Raw genomic sequence first — 27,879 nt, forward strand, 5'->3', positions numbered from 1 at the left:
CCGAGTGCAACCTCGATTCCTAAAGAGAAGGACAAACACTGTGTTGTTTCCTTCTTTTCTAAGTGTGTCCCATTTACCACGCAAGTAACGCTTCAATGAAAAGTTACAGTCCATTTCGATATCCCGCCAGCTAGACAGACTTTGTTCATAAAGGAAGATCAGATTTCCATTACATACATAGGTGAAGTCAACAGTGGCAAGAAATACCTTCCTTTATTTACAAGTACAGAATGTTAGAACGAGTTCAGAATTAATTTACGTTCAAAAATCAAGTTTTGTTCATTGATCATACAGCCTTAGTAAAGTATGTCAAGTTAAAGCAATTGTATCCTCTTTATAACTGGATAGGGAAAATTTATTTTTGTAATATATTGGTAAAACTTGAGCTGAACAACTGCTAGCTGTCCTATCTGTAACCTAACAAACAGGCAGTGGACTGTGATTAACTTGTCAGTGGACCCACCAGATGCTGACAACAGCATGCCAAGATCCAGAAAACGGCTACCATTTTAGATGCTGGCAAAAACAGTTTAGAACACTTGGAGTATTCTGTTTATTCTTCCCAAGATCAAATTCTCTTACAGTCTCCCTTTGTCTCTCACCTAATCTGTATCCCATTTGTGGGACTCCCATCTGTTTTATTCTCTTTACTTCACCAATCCGAGTCCTTTTTTCCTCATTCCTACTATGCCATATGACACCTCAGACAAACTTTGTTTTCTAACCTTATCTTCCTAGCTGAGGCCTTTTCAGCACTCTTCTTTTTGTTTTGTTAAAATTCCTCTTTTTTTTTCTTTTTTTTTTTTTTTTTTAACCCTCCTTCCTGGCTCCTCAATCTCAAGATTTCAATTTCTTTCCATCATCTACTAGCTCCACATCATGTTGTGCATTGCCTTCCTGATCTCTCGGTTCCACGGCCATCCAGTGCCAGCCTCCCTGCCCACTCTGGCTCTCACTGCATCAGCCTTACAGGAATGCAGACCCCATCTATTTCTTTTTCTTGAGTTTTGACCCTTACTGGAATATGGAGGACACAAACACATTTTCGCCCCTCTACTGCCTGGTCCCAACAGAGAAGAACTATTCTCAGTTTCACACTGGCAAACTTTTATTTTTCAAAAGCCACATCTAGGGATAAATCACACAGGCACCTACACAGACAAGAAGTCACACCTCAAACAGTAAGCCCCTGCTACACATCACCGGGCTGTTTAAAGGCTATCAAGTAAGAAACGGACACAAAATTTAACATCTGCAAAACATGTATTCCTTCCTAGCTTCATATTATTAAAATACTGATTTTTTTAAAGAAGCATAAACAACTAAAAGCAGCACCTTTTTCACAATAAGTAGTATGGTTAAGCACCTGCAAAAGTGTATCACACAAAATAGGGAGAAAAGGGGAGAAAGTTGAGTTGTCAATAAAGGAGTTAAAACAGTTTCAGAAACAAAAAATACACATTAAAGTGCTGACATTTTCCCTCCCTGTTGAAGAAAAATAATCCAAACACACACAGAACTTGGGAAGTCGAACTAGAAAGGAAATAATGATGGAATTCATATATATATGAATTCCAATATATATATATATATATGATTCCCCAATCATATATATATGATTACCCCAGACACAAATGACTTGGACTACGTAAGTTTGCTTTACATAAAAGAATTATTAGGAAATTTACAAACATGCAGGAAGCAGCTCAGGAATATTACAGACTATGCTAATTTATATCCCAGTATGTTTTAATATTTACCAATTTGTAAATAGCAAACATTGCAATGAAACAACTGACCCCACGTTTCACAACATGAAGCTGCTAGCTGGTATGTTGATGATGGATCTCAGCCACGTGGGAAGGACTGGACAAGAAAATTGGTACAGGTAGACTAGAGCTGCCCAAATGCCTTAATAGTGAATGCTCCATAGTGCTGCCTGTCAAGTAGAGAGAGAGAACACACAGATCAGAGAAAGCACAAGGAAAAAAACCCACTGAACTGGCATGAGAACAAACCATTAAAACAGAAAAAGAGGAGATTGTAAAGAGAACATTGATGGAAACAATGCAAGAAAAAATATCCCATCCGCACCTTTCTGTGTTAATGTAAAATCAACAAGTATGGTTTTGGTGGAGTTCAAAATACCCCTTTTCCAGTCAACAGACCTCGCTACTGCTGGTGACAAGCCTCTTGTTAATTATATCTGATGCCAACTAGAAGTTTAGATTCATGCTTCTGAGACTACCGTAACTTTAAACACAAGGTTTATTCCTTCTCTCAATTTCACTGTATACATAAATGAAAAAATACTTACCTATACAGAAAATACGTTGTAAGGTTTAATTTTTTTGTTCCAGATAGAATATCATACAACAGTACACTGTACTAGTATAGAATTATTATACTTTTCCCAGAATGTTTACACCAAGACATCCCCTTATAAAAAACACAATTTATGTATACATACATGCATGTGCATATATACAAAAATGTACACACACATGGATTTGTGTACTATACCCACAGAACACAAATTTTACCTTCTTACTCTTTTAGCTGTAGAGAAAAATGGAGTGCTGTAAGTTCAGATAAATCTACAGAATGCTCACTACCAAAACGCCAAGGTGTTAGCATCATGCAGTGTTATGATTTGAATGCGTATATACATAAACTATATTACAAATGAATACCCCAAATTCCATCTTGACAAAGGAAGATACTCCTCTGATCTTTTGGTTAGTAGCAATATAATTACTGCCGATATACTGTAGACTGAAAATGCTCAAGTAAAGAATCTTTGACCTTTCTAAAAAGCATTTCCTTACAGTAAGTAGAAAATGCAATTTTAAAGCTACCAAAGAAGATCATGGGGAACAAAGCAGTGACAAAAAACAAACACGCAACGAAATCTGAAAACCAGGATACGCTTCTGTCATTGATAGGTTCTTGTTGTTAGAGAACTCAGTGAAACGAGTTCTCAGAAAAAACTGTCCAAATACTTTGTACTTTTCCGTGCCTTTCCAGAACATTTTCTGAAGCATAAGCTTCAAAGAAGTACTACAGCCCCGCACTCCTATCTAGTGTATAGCACTTTCAGGTTCCAAGAACTGGATTAAGGAAAATTGTCAAGACTGTCAGCTAAAACTAGTCTAGTGTGGGGACAGGACCAAAGAGTTTAGCTCACTTAAGGTTCATTCCCCGCGCTCCCCCAAGCTAAATGTCCAAGCTCAAATAACACCACCTCCCCTTCCCCAAAGACCTAAAAAGTCTGTAGGAAAAGACACTGTATGATCACATAATGTTAATGTCAGCCAAAACATTGTTGGATACAGACCATGGGAACAGCAAAAACTCTGACTGAGGCTAGAACCACGCCTACCCCAACAGGTACACTGCAGCTGGAAAAGATGACCAAGAAGAATAAAAAAACCCAAAAGCCCGAAACAAAACAAACCCCCACCCAGCTACCCACCTCCATGTGCCAGAACCTTTCCCAGCTTTGCTCAATTCACACACACTGCAGCTGTGTCACTCAGCTCCCCAGGCCTGATGGGTCTCCCTCAAGCACAACAGCCAATAAATATTTACCAGGCCAGTGCTTCAGAACTCAAGAGAACCATCCACCAAGACAAAAACCGAACTCACAGGTGTTTCTCTCAATTCTGAAACCAGAGAACATCAATTTCAATCTTCCCTGAAGTTTCTTCTGTTACTGTAGACTACATAGATCTTTACTAAACACAACCTTGTACCTGTCCTCTAGCAGCATTCAAACATCAATCTCCATATTAGAGGACAACTTATGATCTGAAACACTGCACAAAATTCAGCAGAGACAGAAAAAAATTCACACTTTCTAAAAGCAAGTGTCACCTAGCAGCCTCCAGGACTGAAGGTCGACTTTTTCCATTTGTACAGATGTGAAAATGAAATAACTTCCACATACTAACAAAACACAACACACTACAATCCCCAGAAGAAAACACCTTCAGGCAAATACAAAGGATCATTAGCAAATATACAATCAAGGGGAAGGGGATTAATATTTTTGATTTAAACCTGATCTTAAATATCAAATTTGGATCTGAAGAAGAAATTCTAGTTGGAAATCAAGGAATGTTTTCTTCCAATCTGCATTTAAGATTATTATAAATTTTGTACTAAAAGTTACATCAACAGAATGCTATTTAAGTGGTGGAACAGAGACAATGAAAAATGAATTAGAGAATTGCCAGAACTGAAGCTTCCTTTGTTCTCTGCTAAATGGCTTACACGATTAATGAACTGACTTATCTTTTTATACATCCACAACAGCAAGGAAACAGTGGCTTAGAATGTGTTACTGTCTTCAATAAAGATGTCATCCATTTTGTTTGCTCACTCTTGTGACCATTAAAATCCAACTGCAATGCATGCTCTGTTTTGAGTTGCATTTGACAGCTGTAAGCAGCCTACAACTGCCAAAAATCTGTGGATATTGGCTGTACCCATCTTACTGTCACATTACAACTCCCAGCTCCCAGTATAAAGCATTGTTTGTTCCTAATGCAATTCCTGACACAGTGGAGGCAATTAGCAAATTACCTTCAAGGTAAGGTCCTTATTTTAGGCATCTGCTCCTCTTACACAGCCACTACTTGGCAACTTCAAGCAGCAGATACATTTGTTTGGATTTTGTAACAAGACTACAGCCAGCAGACAGTGTATTTATGCAGCTGGGGAGCAGGTGGTAATGACACAACCACTTAGTTAATACATAGCAGTCTGCCGTCAATGTTTGCTGCTCTTTTTTTTCAGCCATTGTTGACTGCTCAGCCACAGGGATAGACACGCAACAAGCCAATCACATTTATTACACATGGAATATATTGAAAACTTAGGTAAAAGGTAAGGTGAAGTGTGAAAAGGAAGAATTATATTCCAGAACTACTAATTACTACTAAACAAAGCTAACTAAATAAATAAAAATTGAAACCTGTCAAAAACTGTTTGTCATCATCGTGTAGTGAATGAAATTATCAGAATTCAATAAGTCTTTGTAAGGGTTTAACTGTATCTGTGAATCTATGTGAGACCTGAACAGAGCAGAGTTCCAATTACGGGTACCAGACGACTTCTGAGAAAATGGGTAACAAGAAGCAAGAAATACAGTGAAGGAATGGACAGGATTAGCAACTTCATGCTCAATTTCGTCAAATTTTAATCTGCACCACTAAGACAAGTCTTACTTCCTCTATCTTATCCCAAACTTCTTGTGTAGGTACAAGAGTTTGTGCAGTCGCTTGACAAACTGGGCTGAGGAACTGATCCAACCTCAAGTTAGCTCTTTTTGGGTGGTGGGAGGCAGGCGCTGTCTTTCACTAGATGAGCTCACTGACCCGGTTTACCATTTTGCCTCACAAAACTCTCTACCAGTGCAGGAAATGGGTGATGTGGAAAATGGAGTGAGTTGCTGGGTTATACCAGCTTTGGCTATGTGCAAAATCACTTCTAAATCTATGAATAAACATAGAAAATATTGTATCAGGAGACAAGCAAGACTCTGAATTTGTGGTTCATTTCCTACACCACAGTAACCAAACATGGTTTTACCACGCATGCACACATTCTACCGTAAATTGACACATTATCACTTATCACAGGGTAAAACACTTTGTCTTTGCTGTGAGGTAAAGCACGGTAGTGTGGTAATTACTGCAGAAGAGGAAGAGCTATTATGCTCTAGATCTCCCTTGTAACTTCACACTGTCTTGTTCGTATAGCCTTGGTCATAGGAAAGATGACAAAAGTCAAGTTCCAAGGTGAAAAATCTTGTTTCTCTATTTGATACAGAAAGTACGCGCTTGGTTTTGATTCTGAGACTACTACTGCCTTTAAGTGTTTTCATACACTGTTAAAAGTGGTATATAAACTGGATATTGAATTACTGTGTTACACGAACTCCCTCTTACGTGTTTCTTAAAAATACGAATCAGGATTAGTACTCTCAAATTCTTATTCAGCTTGGTTTTTTTTCAATTGGAGTACTTGCATTTTATTCCAAGACCATACTTAATGTTACAGCCCCCTCTACTGGAAATGTTTAGTAGATATTGTCACACAACAGTCTGGGAAAAAAGACTTCTCTTAAAAGAAATGAAAAAATACATATAAAAGACAGATGGTAAGATGGCTTTGCTTCATTCATATTTAGTCTGTCATTTGTAGTTGAGTAAGCATCCTTCACAAAAGAGTAAGTATAATCTCAAATAAAACTAGTGCTTTGCTACCAGGCAACTCTAGGCTAAGTCTAGTTCAGACAATATTTCATATGTTAACCACCTTATTAATTTAGGCAAAAGGACCTTAAACTGGGGCCCAAAAAACCCCAACCTGTTGGGTCAGGTGACATGGAAGAATCCAGTTCTAGAATGGCCATTCAGAATCAGAACTGCACAGAAAAGCACTCACATGCGGCCCCAACCAGGCCAGATTGTCATGCTCCGAAACCCCACCACACCAGTGTGAGGTGTGTATCTTAGGGTGCAAGTAATGAATCCAGCTTCTCAGGATGCAGAGACAAGGATTTGTAACCATCATTTTGAAGGACTGAATGAAGTTCACTGCTTTCTCTCAAAATAGTTTTCATTTGCAGTTTTAAAACTAGTCATGGTTTTCTCCTTTTAGTTTCCCCAAATACTTCCAAAAGAAGTAACACCTATGTCCTCTGTAACAAAGTGAATTAAAATGAAGTTTCTCTGCAACGTTTTTCTTCACTGCAAAGTGAAGAAAAATCTCAGTTTCTCTGCAACGTTTCTGTTTTCCTTATTTATTAATTCATTGATGAAAGACTTGTTCATCCCTGCCCCTCTTCTCTTACCATGCTCCTGCAAGAAAGGGGACAGCAAGACTACCATGCTTGCTTCATCTATCTTAGTTTGATACTCACAGGTGCAGGCATGGCTACGGCACTCTGGGCATAAGGCTGGTGATGTGGTGCTTGAACTCCATGATCAGAACACAGCTGGTATAAAACAGAACACAAAAAATAAGCAGAAAAGCTTGTTTTTGCAAACTTTTCACATAAATTTAGATTCCTTAAAACTTCAAGTTGTGAGCTATATTTATCTTAACTGATTTGTTAAAAACTAAAATTTCAGTATTTAAATCTATGTTTTCCCCATTGTACCAAGGTTTGGCAAATTTAGTTTACCTAGATCAACGTCAAAAAGCACTTTCCTTGACAGAAGCAGCATGCTTCTCTGCCACAAATCCATTTCACTCAGCTCTAATCGAAACAGTGTTTAAATGTGTAGATTAGCATATTGAAATGTAATTCTCAGCATTATGGCACTTACGAGATATTTACACACAAGTAATAGAGGCTTTTATTTGAATTTTACACCATCTTCTGAATTTCCACATACTGCTTCCTTTAGCATCAAAAAATTATGTACCTGTGAACTGAGAGCATGTTACATTCAAATATTCCTAATTTCATTTTTTTAATTTGTGCTCAGTTTTCAAATTTCACTGTACAATTTGCTATCTGATTTATCGAATACAAAAGGTAAAATAACAACATTCATAAGAAGTTTTATGATTATACAATAAATCCTGAGATTATGCACTTAAGAAGAAGAAAAACCTCAACAACCAGAGTCTTGTATTATTTAAGACCTTTATAGGGAAATTGAACTACTCAGGTATGTCAGGATTTCCTGCTTAAGATGTCCAAAACAATTTTGTAACACCTCCTGTAGCAGTGATATACTCTTCAACTTTTGTAAAAATACTTGATTACTGTCCTAATTTACCGTTTTTTTGGCATCCCTGTTAATGAGGAATGAATTACCAAAGACGAAAAGTACAAATTAATCGTAATGTATTTTCAATTTTATATTGTTTCTGTAGCAAATCATTTACTGTAATTTTCAATATCAAATTATTATACATTAAGAATCTCTAAGAAAGATTCGAAATGCTATTGATATAGAAGCAAGAAAAATCATGAACAAGCAAGAAAATTTTCAGTCATTCAATTACTCTTAATTCATTCTGATCATCAGAATATTTAGAAATGACCTTATGCTCACACAGAAAAAAAAAAACTTCAGGAAACCATTAGGCTCGGACAGACTGATCAAGCATTCTGAAGACTGTGACTCCCATTTTATTTAAATGCTTTTTTCAAACAGAACAAATTGACTAGTCTTCATACTGCTGTTATACATTTGTGACCCTCTAAAATATTTCAGGATCAAAGCATCTTCCTAGCAAACTGGAAGAGATACTCTAACTTGAGGACAACTGAAATGATTTAACAGCAGCAGCGTGGGTGTCGGGTTAAGTACAGGGCACAGTTGACTGAAGTGCTCTGAACTGCCTGTGCTTAACCTAAAAGATTATGTTTTTATAAAAAATTTTGCTTGCAATTGCAGTGCTTATCTGCAATTGAAAAATACCTCAGGAACCGCAGCTTCCACTAGGAGAGGAGGAGGTACACATCCACTTTCCTGGGTAACCCCTACTGGCTGATAAATGACTTCAGATGGTTGCACATACAAGAAGGAAGGTGAAGAGGCAGGAGACTGAAATAAAACACATTGTCATACATTATATGATTTACACACTATAGATACCGAAGCTTATTTTACAGTGGTGTTTGCTACATATAAACAAAGTTTTAAAAGGTAGTACCAAATTAATCTCTGATAACCTAAAGAAACCAAGTGAGGGGGAAGTGGGTTAGAAAGGTCAGGTAGTAGAATAAAACAAAGATGTCCTTTAGTCACTTTTATGTATTTTTCAGATTTTATTTACATTTTGGAAAGCATTGTTTGCAAAATCCTAAGCTTATGAAATTGACACTTACTCTCAAGATTACAGAAACATAATACAGTTTAATTTCCTCTTCCAAAAACGTTACATTAAAAACCCAAATATTTTTGTTTTAGAATAAACCCCACAGTATTGCTGTAATTCAGCACCCACATTTCAAAGCAGTAGACATCTGTTAACAGAGTGGAACTGGCCATAACTGGACAAGGCTGGCTGCTATTAAAGTAATAAGGACGCACTGTAACTGTTCAGGTTTAAGGGACTTGGTCCTCCTTTTAGCTTCAAGCTCTTCAAGTTCCTCGAGGGGCAGTAATTCCATATTAAGCTCCTCTGCTACAGAGATCACAACACCAATAAAGTCTCCCTCCCAAATTATTGAATTAATAATTCCAAGTTCTTCCTCCTATTTCAAGGGTCTTGGTCTAATTCCACCATAATTGTATGTCTACATGAGTACTGTTGGCAACACTCCAATGAAATATCACAACTAGTATCAGTAAATAAGCTAGTTAATACTAATTCCTCCTCTCAGGCAAAATACAGCAGTTTTTACCTGCTTCTGAGAACTTCTTCGATAGTTTAATATCAACTTTCTGCCAGAGGGAGAGGGGAGGGGAAGATGCTTTCTTTACATCAGATTGGTATTTGATGTTTCAGTAAACACTATTTTATGCCTCCTACTGTATCAGCAAGTGTTGCAAATGCATTGCTAAGAATACTGCAACTAATATTTATCTCAACAGGGCTGTGAATAGTGGGAAATTTGACTGTTAGATAAGTGCACTGTACCTTTAAACTAGATGCAAACTAGTAGTAAAATGCTGCAGCTATGAACTGTATTTACCTGTGGAACAGACCACTGCCACTGACTTGGGAGACACTGTGGTGGTGCCTAATTCAAACACAAAAGGTATTACTTCTGTGATTAAGAACATACGCATACACATACTAGAATCAAAACCGTCTCAAATCTATAATAAAATAGTAATTAAAAAAGAAGTAAGATTTTTCATAGTCCCACAGATAATTCAGGAACACAGTTTTGTGTTTTTAACTCAACCTCTGAATTGGGCATTTCATCAGCTTCTAAAAATATCGAAGCGGCTAAGCAGTGTGCCCAATTAGGAAAACAGAAGATAATAAAACGCGGTTAACTTTCCAATACACATTAAAAACACAGACATACTGCATAAACCCAGCAGTGGGCCAGAAGATGATTAGGGGAGTGGAAAATAGACATACCAGGATGCTGAGAGAACTGGGTTTGTTCAGCCTTGAGAAGGATAAAGGTGGGAGAGGGTAATTATTGTTGGCTACAACTACCTAAGGCAGGGCTGGGACATAAATATCACTGAGCCAGATTCTCAGCAGAGGTGTTCAGAGCACGGAGTCAATTGACACAGGCTGGAATGCTGAAAATTCTAACTAGTTATAAGGAAAAAAGTCTTTTACCATAAGAAGGGTCAAATATTGGAAAAGGCTGTCCAGAAAGGTTGCAGAATCCCCATCACTGGGGATATTTAAAATTCAACTGGACATATTCCCGAGAAACATGATCTAACCAGCCCTGCTTTGAGCAGGAGTTTGGCTTAGATGGTAAAAGTTAAGGATGGCACTAAGCCAGTTGTCTAGCAACACCAAAGAAAATTAATTTATTACATTTCCATGTAGTCAGATAGGCAGATTACGTTGTATTCAAGTGAACAGAAAGCCTCCGATGAAATGTAAATCTGTTTTATGTGATTATTTTGAACAGTCTTTATTTCCTAAGAATAAACAGGCCTGAGACAGTGCAGCAAATAAAACAGCATGGTTGGAAGGAATACTGACAGTCTGAACCCCACTTTCAAACAGATACCTGGTAATGGTATGTAGGAGACTGATAAACCGGTTGAGCTACCATCACAGGTGAACTGGAAACAGAGCGCGACTTAAAAAGAAAAGAGTTACAAGTCTTAAAGCAGCCATTTCATAAATCATCACTCCTATTAAGAGTTCTGAAGTACTATAATGCTGAACCATCTCCCCTCCCTTTTGAAAATTTTAACTTGCACTTAGATTCTTCAAAACCACTGTTTCTAGGGGCCTATATTAGAGGCAAAACAAAATTCACTGGCATATTTACTTAGTCCTTTCCAGAAAGCACTAGGCCATTGCTATCTAGAGATGCTAAGCCCATCTGCTATCCTGACCATAGGTATATTTTTGTTAACACTTCGGGTAATGTAAGTTGTCACTGAGATATTGCTACCTTCTCCACAGCCCAAATGCAACCTTCTCTTTTCCATTCCCTTCTTCACATCAGCCCCAGCATTCATCTGATTTAACAGTGAGCCAGTTTAGGGAGCTAAACCAGCTAGAAACCTGTCTGGGTTTTGTGGGGACCCAGTTTAGGGTCAGAGAAACATCACTGAAAGAAAGCGGTAGAGGACAACATAGCATTGTGAACCTCTAGTTCTGATGAGCTAAAGCTAGGGTTTGCAAATTCCATGTCATGGAATTACCTCATTCCTGCAAGTATTTAGGAAGAAATAGCTCCCAAAAAAATTCATTCTAAACTACATGAAAATGCAGAACGCAAAACGGGAGAAAAGACCCAATCTGCACTGTTATACATATACAATAAACACCAAAAAGTATTAATATCTTTAATTTGATTAATGTTTTCTGTAACAAATTTTCATTTTTTCCCCCGTAACTTCTTTATACAGGTACTTTCCTAATGATGAAAATTAAGAACATGTAAATAACTGCAACCAGAAGTGGCAGCACTCTGTAATTGGTAAGATTTTTTGCTATTTGTTTGAAAAAGTGGATCTGAGCCAGGGCACCAGAGCCAAAGTTCAGTACTAGAACACAAAAAGTATTGTTTCTTCCAAGAGGCAGGGTTTGAGCAAGTTCTCTAGAGCTACAGAGCACGAACTTCAGAAATGCTTTCTAAAATCTGTAGACAGGCATTTATGCTCATCCTCTAAAGCTGAGAAGGCACTATACCATACCTCTGTTAGTAGAGCAAACATCTTACCAGTTAAGTGATTAAAACAGAGGTTAAATACTGAGAAAAAGATTATACAGTACTAAAATACACAACATAAAACAATCTATTACTGCTCTCATCTCTGTTTTAGGAAAGTTTGTTGTTCTTTATTAGTAATTCTTCTTTTGAGTTTTTCCCCCAATACGTGAAGGGATTTTTCACTCCTTTATACGGATGGTATGCACAGCCTCTGTGAATGCTGCTTTACAGAAATTCGTAAGGACGCATCCATTAAGCAGCTCCTGTGCCTCGAGCAGACCACACCAGCCCTGCAATCCTTCCCTCTTGTAAAAAAAAAAAAGTGTTTGACAACTCCTTCCTGTACTGTCCAAGAAATTCCGTTCAAGTTCCCCAAACCTACTAAAGCCAAACAATTAATCTATTGAATTATCTTCCTCCTACAACAAGCAGTATTCTTGAAAAAGAGTACATGAATGACCATAAAATTACCCAGCTTCACTTTTGCTTTGTTGATTCAGTATTCTGTTCTATTTTCATCCTCCACATAATAGTCTGCAGGCAAGAACACCTCACTCATGGAGGAATAATAAGCTGAGCCAATTAAGGGTCCTAAGCACCAACAACTCCTTAGCGAAACAAAGCTTCTCCTGGGGTAGTGCCCACACTGATCCTGAGCTACCCTGTCCAAGAGGTCACATCAAAGCAAAAGTCCCCTGCAGAAGAACAATAAACTTTACTAATATTAAAAAAACCCCAAGATAAACAGACTAATATAAGGAAGTCATTTAAACATCAAACACAAAGCATAGCCAAAGAAACTAGAAGCAGGAGGGACTTAAAACACTGTACTCATCCTGGTCCACAGAAAAGCATATACATAAAAATAAGCTACTTACTGGCCATGGCTGTGAAACAGAAGCAACTTCAGACGTATGAAAATAAGCCACTCCATTATGGTAAATATAAGGATATCCACTTGAAGTAGTTAAGTACATTGTACCAGCTTCTGGTATTACAGCAGAACCTAGAATTAATATTTTCAAGTTTACTTACACGTAAATTTTATATGACCTATACATCTACAAAAATAAAAGATAAAAGATCACTTCTGATCTTCAGAGAAGCAAAAACACTCAAAGGAAAGAACAAGGGGTAGTGTGCTTAGTGCCATCTCAATTCCCTCTCAAACACAAAATCATGAAGGCAGATGGTCACAGGATGTCTCCAGAGGTAGATGGGATGGGGTGCAGAGGATGACACGCATATAAATTACTAAATACAGGTAACTCCAGTTATGAGCAAATACATTTTTTTAAATCTTCAAGTGTCCAACGGTTACTTCACATTGTAGGACATTTTCACTGGTAACCTCCAAGTATTTACATTTAGCTGAAACAGGATCCAAGCACTAAAAACCAACCTAATGCCTTCATTACAAGGTGCAGTCTGGTTTCTCAACACACAGAGACTGCGTTTCTGTGACGGCACATGGCCTGGCAGAAGTAAAAACTGGTATCTAGATGTCAGCAACAGGGACACTTCTCAGCAACGCTGCCGCTACGGTAGAGGCTGTAAGTGAGCACGGTCCGATCCCAACGCAGAGTTCCATCTACACAGCCCTCCAATGGCTACTGACAGCAAACCTCATTCAGATCAAGGGATATCTATCCCCATGCAGAAGCTGTCTTTTTCAAGTACTGCCTTTGAGATTCCTATCCTCCCCAAAATGCAAACAAAAATAGAGCTTAACTACAGGATTTCATGTTTCCCTAGAACTTTGTCCAACACGAAGACAAGTTTCAGTTCCAAATATAAAAAGACTTCCAGATAAAATAAAATACTGTATTTGAATTGAAATCTCGAAGTCACATTGAGTAGTAACATAGCATGGAAAGTACTTAGGAAGAACACAATATACAGAAGATCACTGAGCAAGTTTTAGTTTTTCACCTCTACTGCAAAGCTAAGTGCCACAAGGAAGTGCCATTTCATGGACAGACACAACACTGGAGAGTACTAGAATGCTAAGTGGCAGACCAAGCAGGGTCCCACAACAATTCAAGAGCTTTTATCGATGGTAAGAGTTTGACTAGCTCCTAGAAAAGCCTGAAGACACGTGGATACAGTAAAGCTGAAATACTATCTGTAGACAGGTCAGGCTCCCATAAGCAATCTAGAAGAGTAGTTAGTGATACTTCAAATGAGGAGACCAAAAGGATCCCGTGGCCAACAATCCTGTCCAATTAATCCTGTGTACATTGCACAGAACTTACTGCTACTGTTGAAAACGTCTCTTGCCAAGGAAAAGGAAACATTCTCCATCAAACCCAGGAAACTCACTGTAACAGAAAAATAAAACAACCTGGGGTTGTTATAGCTAGCTGAAATTCTTCCAGCCCACAACAACTCATCATTCTTCTTCCAGCTGTTCAGGTTTGGTTTCTACTTACCAGCTTTTAAAATGCCCATTTTCACAATACTTCATGCTGGACAAAAGCAAACTGAGCAGTCCTCCCAGTAAGTTCAAAGCTCTTCACACAAAAGTTCCTATGACAGAAGAGCTAAAAACTGTTCCACTGCATAGTAGGGAAGACGGGTACAAGGTTACAAGTAGGCTGGAGAGGGCAGCAATAAATGGGCTGTCTCCAATTCTGCTAAATACAGTAGAACCACAGCCCTACAGTGATAACCCCTTGATGATGACAACTGAGCAAAGATGATGCTGAGTAATTTCTAAAGCAAAGAAACTATACAGTTGGAACAAAGTATTCCATTTCCCCAGGCAAGCACTATCCCGTACACTTACAAGGGAGAAGGGCATACCTATGCACAAGGGGAGGAAGAGAGAGGGAAATTTCCTGTCTGCACCAACAGCGTCAGTGTACATATGAACTACTTCTAATCACTAACATGACGGTAACAACTAAGGAAAGCTTTAAAAAACCTAAAATTCTTCCGTATTGTCCCCGGATGGAAGATGAGCAAAAGTTTTTTTTTCACTCTTCCAACAGGTACCGGAGGACAAATACTGAAGGAAAGTTACAAAAGTAAACTTCATTCCCTGCTGCACTTGTAAAAGGAACGTATTTTACATCTGACACATAGCCCTTACTGAAGGGTAACAGAACAGCATGCCCTGCTGTGCCAGAAACTGACAGATCTTAACAGTTTGTGATTTATACCCTACAGTTTCAGTAGTGTATTATAGAAATAATACAGCCCCTGGCAAAAGGTGAGAACATGCTCTCTAGAACAAAACCTGTCTTCTGTTGCTCCCAAAAGACCAGCGTAACAGCATATTTGCTCAAGACAAAGAAGTCCTCTGACAAAAAACATTATCAATATTCCTCTTACATAAGTGTTTGGTCTAAATAGTTCTTTGCCAGAGAAGGATCCAGCATCCACTCCATTATCTTACAGCAGAGAACTCTTAAGAACCGAAGAGTGACTGCAACACTCATTCCTTCTGGTTTCTACCAAAGAAGCAAGATGCAACAGTCCTGACGGCTTGTGCTAACACAAATCAGTAAGTTGGTAACAACCCTACCAACCAGCACAGCCTGCTTCATCCAGCAGAATCTGCGAGTACAGTCTAAGTGTTTAGATTTGAGGTTCTGCCTGGCAACTGACAGAAATTTCTATTCAGTTTGTTCCTAGACAATATTTTCCAAGAAAGAAAGTAAACAACATATTAAAAGAGAGAAAACAAAGATCATCAATCTGTTTATTCGGATATTTCCACGCATTTACTTCCACCGCAAGCCATTCTGAACATACCATGCACAGCATTAATGCGTTGCATGACCAGATACATCTTGGTTAAAAACTTAAATTCATAGTAATGCTTACATAATATACAAATGTAAATAAAAATACATACGAGGACTCCGTATTTGTTGTTTTCTTATTGCTGGACCAATATTCAACTTCTTATCCTTATAATTAAGTCTTCTAGCCTAGAATTAAAGTAAAAGACCTTCAGTATGCACATTTTCTACACGTATCTAGGCATTCAAGAAACAAAAATCAGAAGTAGTTTCACCCTCCCCTGCTTTTTATTTACAGAGCATCTCAAAAAAACCCAAAGGCTATACTAATTCTTTTTCTATCCCAGCCTTAGATTTCACATACACAAAACTGATAGATAATTCACAATTTCAAATATTAGGTACTCCTCATGTAGCCTCTTGACTAAGAACTTGTACCAACAACTGTCAGCAGGTTTTTTTTTTTTAGTTTTACATTTTTCATGCATTTACTGCTTTTATAAGCAGTCACTAACTGACAATTTAAAGTAGAAAGATTAAATTTTTTTTCATGATCATGACATTTTTTACAAAAGATGAAAGGAACAAGTCAGTCTATTAAAATGGCCAGACTGTGAGGACTGAACGTAAAAAATCCCCATATTCATTCAGGACTGCCTTAAAACTTCCTTACAACCAGGCTAACAAAACAAAGGCACACTAAAAACAGATATCCTAGTAAGGCTAAACTATTACAGAAGAATTTGTTAGTGAAAAAGTGCTGGCTATGGACAAGTAAAGCCACATTCTCTTCCAACTGTTTTGCTTGCAACAGAAAGTGAGCATCAGGTCCATCAAAACCTTGCCTCTTTTTAAATCGACACTGAACTCAGTACTTGTTAATATAATGGAAAAGAACAGGGCAAATGAACTTTTTTTTTTTTTTAGCTGTCAGCATCTCTCTAATACTGCTTTGCAAAGCTTGAAAGGGTTCTGAAGGCCTGCTTCCCTGAACAGTTATGTAAGGGAGAACGCACACTAAACACTACCATGTTACACCACAACACGTTCAGTTTTCAGAGCTGTAACTTCCCCAGTAAGGAAACAATTACTTCTTCAAGAAGAACAGAGAAAGAAATACACTTCTAAATCACATTCAACAGAAAGACAACAGAAGAACACTTAGCTTCTTCATTTTAACCCAATGTAACAAAGTACTTGAACATCTGCACCTAACACAAAGTCCCATTTATCAGATTTAAACTTAGGAAGAGGCTAAACTATTTTGTGGAATCTGGGACTTCATAAATGAGTAGTACTTATGGCAAACATACCTACCTAACCTATTAAACACAGAGCAACTCCTACAACACAGATGCACATTTCGGACAAACTGCATTCACAGGCAACAGAACGATGATTCTTCCCAATGCAGTGTATTTCAAAGATTTGATCTATCAGAATTTAGTCTTTTGGGTGGTTGGTTTTTTTTCCACTCAACTTTCACAGTTAGGAGAAATATCTAATCTGTATGATTTCTTCAAAGCATTTAATACAGCACTGCATGAAAAATTACATAGGATGCTACACAAAGCAAAGACTCATAGAAAAAAAACATGGTGAATAAAAAATTACTTCAGAGAGATGGGAAGAGGTAGCATTAGTAATATTAGCATATGACCAGAAACAGAATCGCGGTGCAACTCCTCAAGGCCTGTTCTCAATACTAATGCAATTTAATACTTTCGAAGAATGTATTAAAAAATTTCTGGAGACTTTACTCATAATAGAAAAGTAGGATGTAAAGAAATCAGTGAAAGAGATGATCAAAATATCATATAAATGAGAACAAATTCAAGAGTACAAAAAAACATTCATTTAATTAAAAATTAAATCTTTAAAGCCTAGAAAAACTCAGCTTAAGATATCTGAGAAAGACCTAGATAGTAACTGTTCTTATGACAAATATGAGATAGCAGCATGATGCAAAGATGAAAAAGGTGACAGAATTGTAGGACATCTAAATTAAAGCACTTACAGTAGACAAAAAAGTATTAGTATCACTGCATGAGACACCAGTAAGATTGCACACGGAGCAGCCTTTCAGTTAGAGGCCAAAATCCTAAGCCATTTTCACAATGGTAGGCAGTACCATTGGTATTCTAAATTCTGTAATTCAGATTCTATAATATTCTATTATTAGATTCTATAATCTAGAATAAAATTACTGTACAAATGGAGAAATAGGCATTGCAATCTCACTATTTACTGACTCGTGAAGTAAAATGATAAAAAAACGTGCAACAAAACAGGGGAAGAGAAGTAGCTGACTCGGGAAGTTCCTGTCTGTGTACTTTCGGCTCCACATAACTGTGTTTTTTGAAAAGACTGAAAATTTTTGAAAGTGTCCCAGCTCTTATTTTGAATCTCCAGGAAAAGGTTCAGTATTTGAACAACCAGCTTTATACTTGTGAGAAGGCAATTTGCAAGCCTTGGATACTATTTTCTTGGGTTTTTTGCCCCTGGACCCAGATACTTTCACATGTATGAACAGATTCTGACCAACAGATCTCTCCAATACATTCCAACCAGAACACGGAGCACAGATTTAAAAAAAAATAAACAAAGCACACTGAAGAGCTAACTGTGTCTCAAGGGAGGTTCTACAAGGAGCATGGAGACAGTAACGTAGCTCAGAGGAGAAGCAAAAATTACATGACAAAGTGAGCTTAACTGTTTAAGACTTCAAGTGTATCCAATTATTCCTGAAAAGAATTATGTCAGCTCTAACAATCAAACATGTCAGAAAAGACAGCAGTTGTCTTTCCCAACTCCCCACAAAATCTTGACAGCAATGGACTTTCTAGCAAAGCAAACAAAAGCCATTGTGAAGGGCAGAGCCTTTATAGGTCTGTATGTACTACAGACTGCAGACAGACTATGGAATTAAAGACTGTACGGCAAAATCAAGAGCTGCACTATGAATTGGCAGCTCCCTTCCCTAGTTCCAGAAGATCTCAGTATAAATCTTATCTTCGATCTCTCTAAGCCATCCTCTTAACTACGCAAATCAAACTTAACAGATCTTCAAACACACGAGGATCAGACAACCAGGGTTACCTAGCGTTTAATACAAAACAAAGTATTTCATTTAGGAGATAATCGTGATGGTGACTACCACTTACCTCTTGTAAAATCTTCTGTGCATCTTCTTGCGTTTCAAAAGTAATGAAGCCGTACCTAAATAAAAATTATAGAAGCTAAGCCTCTGAAGTTCATGTTTACACACACTGCACACATTATTACTTGATATACAAGTGACATCAAATGAAAACTACTGGAGGGAATCAATAGTAGAAATAAAGATTGCAGTAGCAACTAACATCCTTGCTATAGTCTACTTACTAATATATTTAAGTATGTGGTCATATACTACTGTTTCTATGCAGTGAATGAGTAGCCCACACAGAAAGCTATGCAAAACTATTGCCCTTGTTACTCAGTGTATGCCGCTATTTCCTTTATTTCTATTAAAGACATTTTAACCTGATGGTCTGACTTGCTATAGGCACCCAAGATCAGACAATTGGGATGTTATTTTTTTAATGTACTGTACTTCATAGCACAGCTTCCACCTAATTCCGCGACATTAGTTGCGGATGCTCCACACTTCCACCAGCACTATCCACTACACGAAGCTGAGTTATCAGAAAAAGCAGTAATGCAGAGATAGTGTTTACCTGTGAGTTACTCCCACCACTCCTGACATGACTAGCATTAAACCAGAGTTCTGTGGTGATCAAGGATGCAGTACTCCCACACTTCGTGACACAGTACATCTCTCTCACCATACCTCTAACTGCTGCAACAAATCAAACTAGCTTTCTGCACAGAACTCCTGCTGTATCAAACCCCCTCCACCAACTCCCAGAGAAATCTAGGCCTCTCAATGTGGCACTGCCCGTGCACAAGTAAGTATCTGATCTTACCATTAAAGCCCATACCGCAACACATGTGTACCGAAAAATTGGGGTTTTTTCCCCCTCCAAATTTAACTTCAACTTTCTGAATTTCCACAAATCATTTTTTGAAATCTTTTAGTAGTTTTGTATGCATAATTTCTCAGGTTCATGGCTCATTTCTCAGGGTCAGATTTCAGGTGGCCTCTGTCATTCCAGCCAGCAGATCACATTCTGCAATACAACCTATCATTCTTTGTGAGCATTTCTGTGTTTACCTGGGTACAGAGGTTCAGTAAGTCTCTGACTAGCTATATGTTTAAATCTGTGGGCTCTTCCTATCTTGCCTTTTCTAAACAAATTTGGAAACATTTTCAAGTCCAAAGAACACAAACTATTTTCTGAGCCTGGGACCTTACCTACACAGACTATTCATTCTGTGTGCTATGTGGACAATGAACTAATAGATATAATAAATAGCACAAACTTGAAAGTTTCTTAAATCACTTGTCAAAGGAGAAGCAACAAAACCTGTGCTTGGATTTCAACAGAAATTCCAACACCATTGAGAGAAATTATTTCCCAACATAGTTACTGAGACGTGTATCGGCAATCACAACTGCGTAATAATTGGGTATTACTGGGTTATTGTATTACATGGACACATACTGGAAGTCTCATATTTCCTGTAATTTAGTAAAAGGGTAAGGTTTGGTGACTGATCTGGGACCAGGACCAAGCTCAACATGCCATGCAGTTGTATACTCTATGCTAAGACCCGCAGCTCAGTGTGTGATCTGCTGATACATGGGAAGTGCTGACAGCATTAAAATTACAAGCCTCAGACACCGCAGGCTCACTGCTCACAAGAGAGCTGCTGACCAAAGTGAACTTTACGGGTACAAATTCTCACGCACGTTCCTTTTTGCTTCAGCCCTCTTTCCACTCTTCTGTGGCAGTACAGTTCCCCACCTGATTTCCTTCACCATCCCTTGGGTTCTAGCAATAAAACTGCCCAGTCTTAATCTTCCTCCAGATATGCTCTTTGGCATTTCTCTCATGGCTGACTTCTAGTCCTAGTCCCCTTTCCTGCAGTCATACATCACTGTCAGATTTGTCCCCTATGTTCTTGTTCCAAAAATCTTCACACAAAATCTCAGTTACTGTCGTGCACTCCAGAACAATTGGGTGTATCTCACCTCCTCCTCCATTCTTAGGCTTCTTTCCACACTGGCTTTCAGCAGGAGAAATATATATTTTTAATAAATAATCTTTTCAGGATTATTATTGTCATAGATTTATTTAAATTACTCTCATTAAAAAACCTGAAAGGATTATTGATTTTTTTCCTAGTTGCACACAGCTTCATCTTCTATTATAATAACATGACTACAGAGTTTTACAGTTACACAAATTACAGATAAACATGTAGATGTTAAAGGGCAAGAGCAGATTTTTGCATACATTGAACAACCAGGAACATCAGTGACATAAAATTAATAACATTCCAAGCTATGAAAATCATCATAAAATTTACTATAGACAGTCAGCTTTGTTATATTTTCAATTCCAAGAACATGCTTATTGTACTATACCAACCCCTTTGATACTCCAGCTCTGTCATTTACTATCTTCACTTCTTTCACGCTGCCATACTGAGTAAAAAACTTCCTCAGATCACTTTCATTAGTCTAGTACGGTAAATCAAGAGAGGAGAAAAAAAAAAGAAGAAAAGTTGGTTTGCATAGTTATTCAATATTTACCATAAGTCTTTTAATGGATATACTTTGGATAAACTTTGCTACAAACTAATTATAACCCTGGAGAAGAAGAGAGAACAATGAGCACATATGAGCCTAACAGCTAGAGAACAGCACCCCCATTTAATTGCTACATTTTCATATCCAGCAATAATGCTAGAAAACCACTAAAAATATTAAAATTCCTCTTTTAGTGGATTTACATAACTGTCCCTTTAAGGTAAAATCACTGCAGCAGGATTACTAGGTCTGAATTTTAGCTTCTCTAAGTTGCATACTAGACTGCCGTTTTCGATACAAAACGTCGCTGCAGTGTAAGCTTCCATAAACGATTTCCATAGGTCACATACAAAAAAAAAAAGCCCACTAAACCAATGACTTAATAGTCAAATCCATCTAATATACCACAATCCCTCTAAGGTATATTTAATATGACTCCACAAATATGCACTGGCACACCATAAAACCTCCCCACTATAAACTAGGAAAAGGTCCTTTTCATGGAGAATGGTCTAAATCCACTTGGAGGAAACTGTTCCTTACTGAGTAAGCATGGAGGAAGACAAGTTCCTAACAAAGGCGCACTTAAAACTATGTGACCACTTGTCTACCTTCTATGAATCAGTTTTCTTTTATAGTGTAAGCAGGTATTAAATATGGTGCCCTGAACATTACAATTCAGATTTTAAAGTTTTGTTCTACATGTTCCACTATACCTAATGCTTGAAAAAGGGCACTTACATGCATGGATCTCTACGTGTTTCAAGTAATTTCTCTATTCCTCGATACTCCTCATTTTAAGGAACTGTATCAGAAGTACTATTTTACCACTAAGTGAATTGCTTTTGTTTTTAACTGTATTCATACAGTTTAGTAAATACTCTCCTGCACATCAAAGGCTTACCTGCCTCATCTAAGTTTGAGAAGCAAAAAGAACTTAAAAGAAACAAAACCTAATTTACGTAACTTTCATAACTGGAAAGAATGTGAACTCAATGCTCTCGTTGAAGAAGTCTACCCTCAAGACATTTTCGGAAATGAAACAACACAGCTTGCTTGCTACAACCGCTCAGTCCAGCGGAGAGCAATGATGGTAGAAGACTGCTTTATCTCCCTCACTAATCCAAGTATTCGGGCATTAAAACATCAGAAAATACTCAGTCACTCTGAAAGCATGAGCAGTAACAACTGATACAAGTGCACTGAACAGGCATGAAATACTTCATTGTTTTATTAAAGCTCAGTAATTGTGTCCTCTCCTTGGAAACCGCCTGCACCGGTTCTTGAGAAACTACCCACCATGGAAAGGTTAAAGCAACTCTGACTAGAGTCCAGAACCGCTCTCCTGAATAAATGATCATGCTTTGCACCTAAATAGAAGTGTGAAAGCCTGTGCACATTGGAAGAGATTCAGCCAAATAACTCATACAAAACAACTCTACAGCACACGCTAAAGTATTCTCACGCTGTTGAGTAACAAAAAGCACGTACAAAGTATGAAAGACTTGCAGTGGAGATTTTCCTTGCTCTTAAAATTTTCTCCAATGAAACGCCTCTAGATGAAGTTTCCCACTTCTGGGAGACTGTTTCTTTTAAGCTCCATGTGCTACATGCAGCTCAGCTGTTTCACAAAGCTAATAAAAGGAACGTATGCCAAAATAGTTAAAGGCTATAACACTCCATGAAACCACTGAAGAGCCCTTAAGACTGATCAGTGCTGAAAGTGTCGAATTTCAATTCCTCAAGGACATGAAGGACACCTACACAAGACTACCAAGTGGAAAGCCAAAGGTTTATCTGCAGAGCAGTGTACTGAAGGGGAATAGGCAGGAGTCACAGTTACAAGTTTCACAGAGAAATCTGCAAGCATCCAGAAGCTCACAAGAAGTGCCTTCAGGACTTGCCTTTTCCTACTCATGACAGGACAAAGGCAGTTGTCAGATTCTTAAGAAAGGCTAATGTTAAACCTTTGCCTATGTCAAAGATACATGATACACCACGGAAGAAAGAGCTCTTCAGACCCACATGAAAGCGTACCCAACTTTAACTTCTCTTACTGAATTATTTTTTCCAAATTTGAGAGGCCAGATAGGAATCACTGCTATGGTGACAGACCAAATGGAAGCGTCTGGCAAAACGACGAGTGCGCTTGCTGTAAAGCAAGTAGTTTTTTGCTGATGGTCTCCCTTTTTCATAAAAATAGATAAATAGCTTTTTTATCTCCCCCCCCACCTGACTTGAATAATACCTTTTGGGGGAAAGCCCAACAAAACCCAATGCTTTTTGCCGTTAAGATTCCCAATAAAAAGCAATTCAAGACTGACACATAAATCCTATGCACAGAAATATAAGGCTTTACTTGATATCAAGAGTCAAAGTAAATGGAAGAGTAGCTAAAAAGCTTACAGAGGTTTCATTCCTTCTACTTCCTTTCCCAGCAAAATCCATCTTCTTGATACTTAAAGATACAAACACACTTCATTCCTCTCTTGTTGAAATTAAGATTCATAACAGATTTTGACCTATCAGCAACTGAACCGGAAAGTCACAAGACACTTCAAAGAGAAAAATATGACAATTAACAGGAATATTGATATGTTATGCAGAAAAGTGTTTTAACCTTTGAAACTGCAGTGAAGAAATAACAGTGAGACAGGTCTTTTTACAGCTCTAGTAATTTGCTTACTATTAATGCAAAAAGCTGCCGTGCCTCTTTGTTAAAGCCCAAATATACTAAAGACCTCGTAAAACATCTCTTGAATTATGAACGCCTCCATTTGAATTATCTCAGCCAAATGAGCAAGAAGATCCTGGAATTTCTTGTATTTATTATGCAAAATAGTCTGAGTGAATCGTCATTCTTCCTCCTCTTCCATCTGAGTCAGTGCTCAAAAGGTCCTCAGCCTAGGAGGATTAAGGCAGGGAAGACACCATCGGTGGGAATAAAGAAACTGCTAACCAGACCAAGAATGTTTTGCAAAAGTCAATGACTTCACTCATTATCTGAAGTGGTAAGGAAGAAAAATTAAGAGTAGCTGGTATAAAGGTCTGGTGCATATCTCGCCACAAACGTTCAAAGCAACTGAACAATGTAAGGATCATTCAACATTCACTGCTATTTGAGGTTTTTAGGGCATATGCAAAGGCACAAGCATTCTACGAATTAAGATCAGTACTGAAAATTGCCCAGAGAAGCTTTAATATTTGTTTTAAAACAGACGCTTGCTTTTAAGAAAATTATGGTGATGAATACATGCAGTAGCTCCTTCTTTGTATGAACTGGAAAAAAGCACTAGAGGAACTGAAGCTACTGACAACTGTTCTGTTTGCAGTCTATAATATTAAATTACACTGTTATACACATAATAAAAAAAACCCTCCACATACTTTTCTACCATAAGCCCTGCTGATTACAAGAGCGATCTTTGAAAATTCTGAAGACGCAGTACATCAAAAGCTACTGGCAGCTAGATGTAAGAAGAGTCAACTTTGTAGTACAGTTATGTAAATCAAGGCTTTTTAAAGCTTTATTCTTTACTGTCGATTCGAACATTACAGTGAAGGACACTTAGTACCTAAACACACATATGACTATGTCTCACATTTTTCCTGTTGACTCTTCTAGGGTTATAAATTATCATTTAGTAGCAAAATCAGGAAAAAATACCTTAAAATCAATTCCTCCTACAAAGATGCGATTTGGAGTAACTGTTCCAAACCTTGGAGCACTGGTCAGATGATATAATGGCACCGGGGACACAGCGTTGGGAGATGAAGATAAAGATTCTGTTTGCGTCTGATTTGTTATCAGCTGCTGGAAAGAAAATATTGTCAAATATTTTCAAAATCTTCCATGTTGTAAGTTACTAAATAAAAAAATTCTCAACTGAAAACACATACAGAATATTTTGGGAGGCACAACAAATGCTGAACAACTGAAAATTAACCACAATTTTTTTATTCAGAATGCAGCTCAGAACAGCATTTTAACATAAGCTTAGTTTTAAGCAATTTGGTGACTGTCAGAATACTCTACGATCTGAAGTTTGACGTTTATTTTAATACCTTTCTGCATTAGATATTTAGGGCCTAAACCCCCAATCTTAGTTTGTCTGTTTGCACAGCGCCCTGCTGTATGAATCCCAAGTTATGAACTCTATTTCAGAGCTTAATTTATAGCTATTAGAAGCCCCTTAGTTTACACGCCTACAGAAAGGACCTTTTCAGTTCAGCCTGCGCTCTCACACAGATATATAAAACTGCTCTCTGCAACAGCTTCTGCTTGATTTTCCCAGTGTCAAGCACCCATAATTCCACCACATAAAAATCAAGAAGCACATGACAATTGATGAGAGCAGCACTTGGAAGACTAGTCTTTCAGTTGGACACTCTCTTGGCCTACAAACACAGCACACAGCGATCCTAACAAATTCTCTCTGCAAAGGAACCACCAGATTGCTCTTGCCCCAGGAAAGGAAGGCAATACAGTACGGTGGGCACTTCACAGAAACCATTAGTTAGTGAAGTCTGACTGATGTTTTAACTTCCACCACGCTTACACCTGTGAACTGTGAAACAATACAGACTTGCAATTCATTGGGAACCCTTTTCAGAACAAAGTAATACTGCCTTCCGTAGTCAATTCTAGCTGTGAGATGATAACTGTAAAGCAGCCATGTAGTACTGTCACTACCTTCTCTACTAGGAGCTGCAGCAGAGGCTTCAAGGCCATTTTCGCAGCAGTTCCCCCCCACAACTCCACCTTACTGAAGCCAATCCTGGGCTATAATGCCCTGACAGCACCACTCGGGAAGGAGCCCAACGTGAAAAACAAGCAGCTGCCGCAGGCTGCAGATAACGAGACTAACCATAAGCAGAGTAGTGTAAACTAGAAGTAGGAATCTAGGGGTCTCGGCCTCCCACCGCTCTTTTGAAAGGATTTCGAGAAATGTATTTTTTCTTACTGTTGTGCAACCCTTAAATTTCATAGTGAGGATCAAATACATGCAAGCATATTTAAAAAAATCAAAAGTTACTGCATCTAGCAGAAAGTTCTTTCACTTCTTGCGGTATCTGTATCTTCCAGCCTCTCAAAAACTAGAGCAAAAGTGCTCTTGAACAGTTCTCCCCACAGAATCTCCCTTTCATTTACACTGTGTATTTTACTTCCTGATTTTGCCCCTCTCGCTTATTCACTGGACAGTATCTTGTTGACATGGACAGCATTTTCTTATCTCTACCTTGAGGCATTCCTGGATAAAAACAAATCCCTTATCCTTGGGAGAACACACAAAAAATGAAGGCTGACAGTTAAAGTGCTGTGAGAAATTGAAGATCAACTACAAAGAAGAAAGTTAGGGGAAAAGTAATCTTTTTGTTTGCCCCGCAAGCCCTTCCAGGATTACTTGGTATTTCCCTAGCTGCCTGTTAACTAGTCCTATTAATTTGGAGTAACAGGTTAATGACATTGTTTTGGATACCTTAAAGACAATAAACCCAGCTTAGTCCACGCCTCTATTTTCAGGAAGACAAAAATCCTTTCCAAATTTACTAAAACATACCCATTTGGGGCTGAGGAAAGACCCAAGTCCGAAACCTCATCTATTCAGGAGAAAGCGTGCATTCCTCCTACTGGGAATACTACCCTAGAGTAGTGCCTAACCTGAAAAAACAACACCCCAACACTTGCAGGCCAACAACATCCGTAATTCCTACAGTGCCAAAGGCTTTCAGAGGAAGAAAGTGTTTTTTGTGGAGAACAACTTTTGAAGGTCAATGAACAGGTTGCTTTCCTCATCTCTCACGCTGAATACAGCATTCTACAGGTACACTCGTCTGGCAATTGTGTACAGCACTAAAATATCTGAATTTCACTATGAAGCAACAATTAATAGTTGACACCACAGCCAAAATGTATTCCTTACCTCAAAGACGTCAAATCTCATTTTCTTCAAAAAAGTTTTATGAGCTGTCTTATTTAAAAAAACACCCCCCAGCACCCCAAATGGCTCGCTTATCTGCCAATACAGTAAATCCCAACAAATTTCAAAACCTTAATGTCTGTATTCTGAGAGCTATCTCGACACCGTTTCCTCTCTTTAATACCAGTATAACCGTCAGAAAAGTTTTAAAAGAGATCTATATGTTAACAGCACGTCACTTGGCTAATTATTTGTGTTTCTACAGGTTTTTATGCTCACCTCCCCCCCAACAGCACAGATATGTGTACTCCTCACTATTTTTATGAGTTATTTAGGGTGTTTAGCAATTGGTCTTTACCAAAACCGGTAATTTTCCGTTTTTACGTCGAGCACATCCGCAGCCACCCGCCCGCCACGCAGGCCTGGGGACCCACCCAAACACCCCCCTTCCCGCGGCCCGCACCCCGCCGCCATCTACCGCCGCGCCCCGCGCCGAGCCCAGCCCGGCCGCAGAGGAAATGGCGGCACTCCCGGGCCGTGGGGCGGCGGGAGCAAGGCCCGCGGCCCGGCCAGGGGCGCTCGGGCGGGAAGGCCGCGCTCCGCCCGCCGCCGCCCCCCGGAGCCGCCCGCCGGAGCCGCGCCCCGGCCCCTCACCGCGCCCTCGGGCTCCAT

General features: G+C 38.5%; 1 protein-coding gene across 1 annotated transcript; it reads right to left on the minus strand.

The window, feature by feature from the left end:
• BOLL (boule RNA binding protein) lies at positions 1 to 27,879 on the minus strand. The gene is made up of 12 exons (XM_075430500.1): positions 27,862 to 27,879; positions 24,954 to 25,097; positions 21,126 to 21,217; positions 18,753 to 18,807; positions 15,702 to 15,777; positions 12,718 to 12,845; positions 10,682 to 10,753; positions 9,668 to 9,715; positions 8,448 to 8,573; positions 6,932 to 7,006; positions 1,800 to 1,939; positions 1 to 19 (listed from the first exon to the last, which is right to left on the minus strand). Exons 1-11 carry the CDS (start codon positions 27,877 to 27,879, stop codon positions 1,913 to 1,915), a joined length of 861 nt encoding a protein of 286 aa, XP_075286615.1. The 3' UTR covers positions 1 to 19; positions 1,800 to 1,912.

Source organism: Opisthocomus hoazin, chromosome 9 (assembly GCF_030867145.1).
Source record: "Opisthocomus hoazin isolate bOpiHoa1 chromosome 9, bOpiHoa1.hap1, whole genome shotgun sequence".
Lineage (NCBI taxonomy): Eukaryota > Metazoa > Chordata > Aves > Opisthocomiformes > Opisthocomidae > Opisthocomus > Opisthocomus hoazin.

What these genes read in the sequence shown, in the direction of transcription:
- BOLL (XM_075430500.1), bottom strand. An exon ending in TAGGAGGAATTGATTTTAAG is followed by an intron (nt 21,218 to 24,953) that starts GTATTTTTTCCT and finishes TTACCGTACTAG; the next exon opens with ACTAATGAAAGTGATCTGAG. An exon ending in CACAGAAGATTTTACAAGAG is followed by an intron (nt 15,778 to 18,752) that starts GTAAGTGGTAGT and finishes CTTTAATTCTAG; the next exon opens with GCTAGAAGACTTAATTATAA.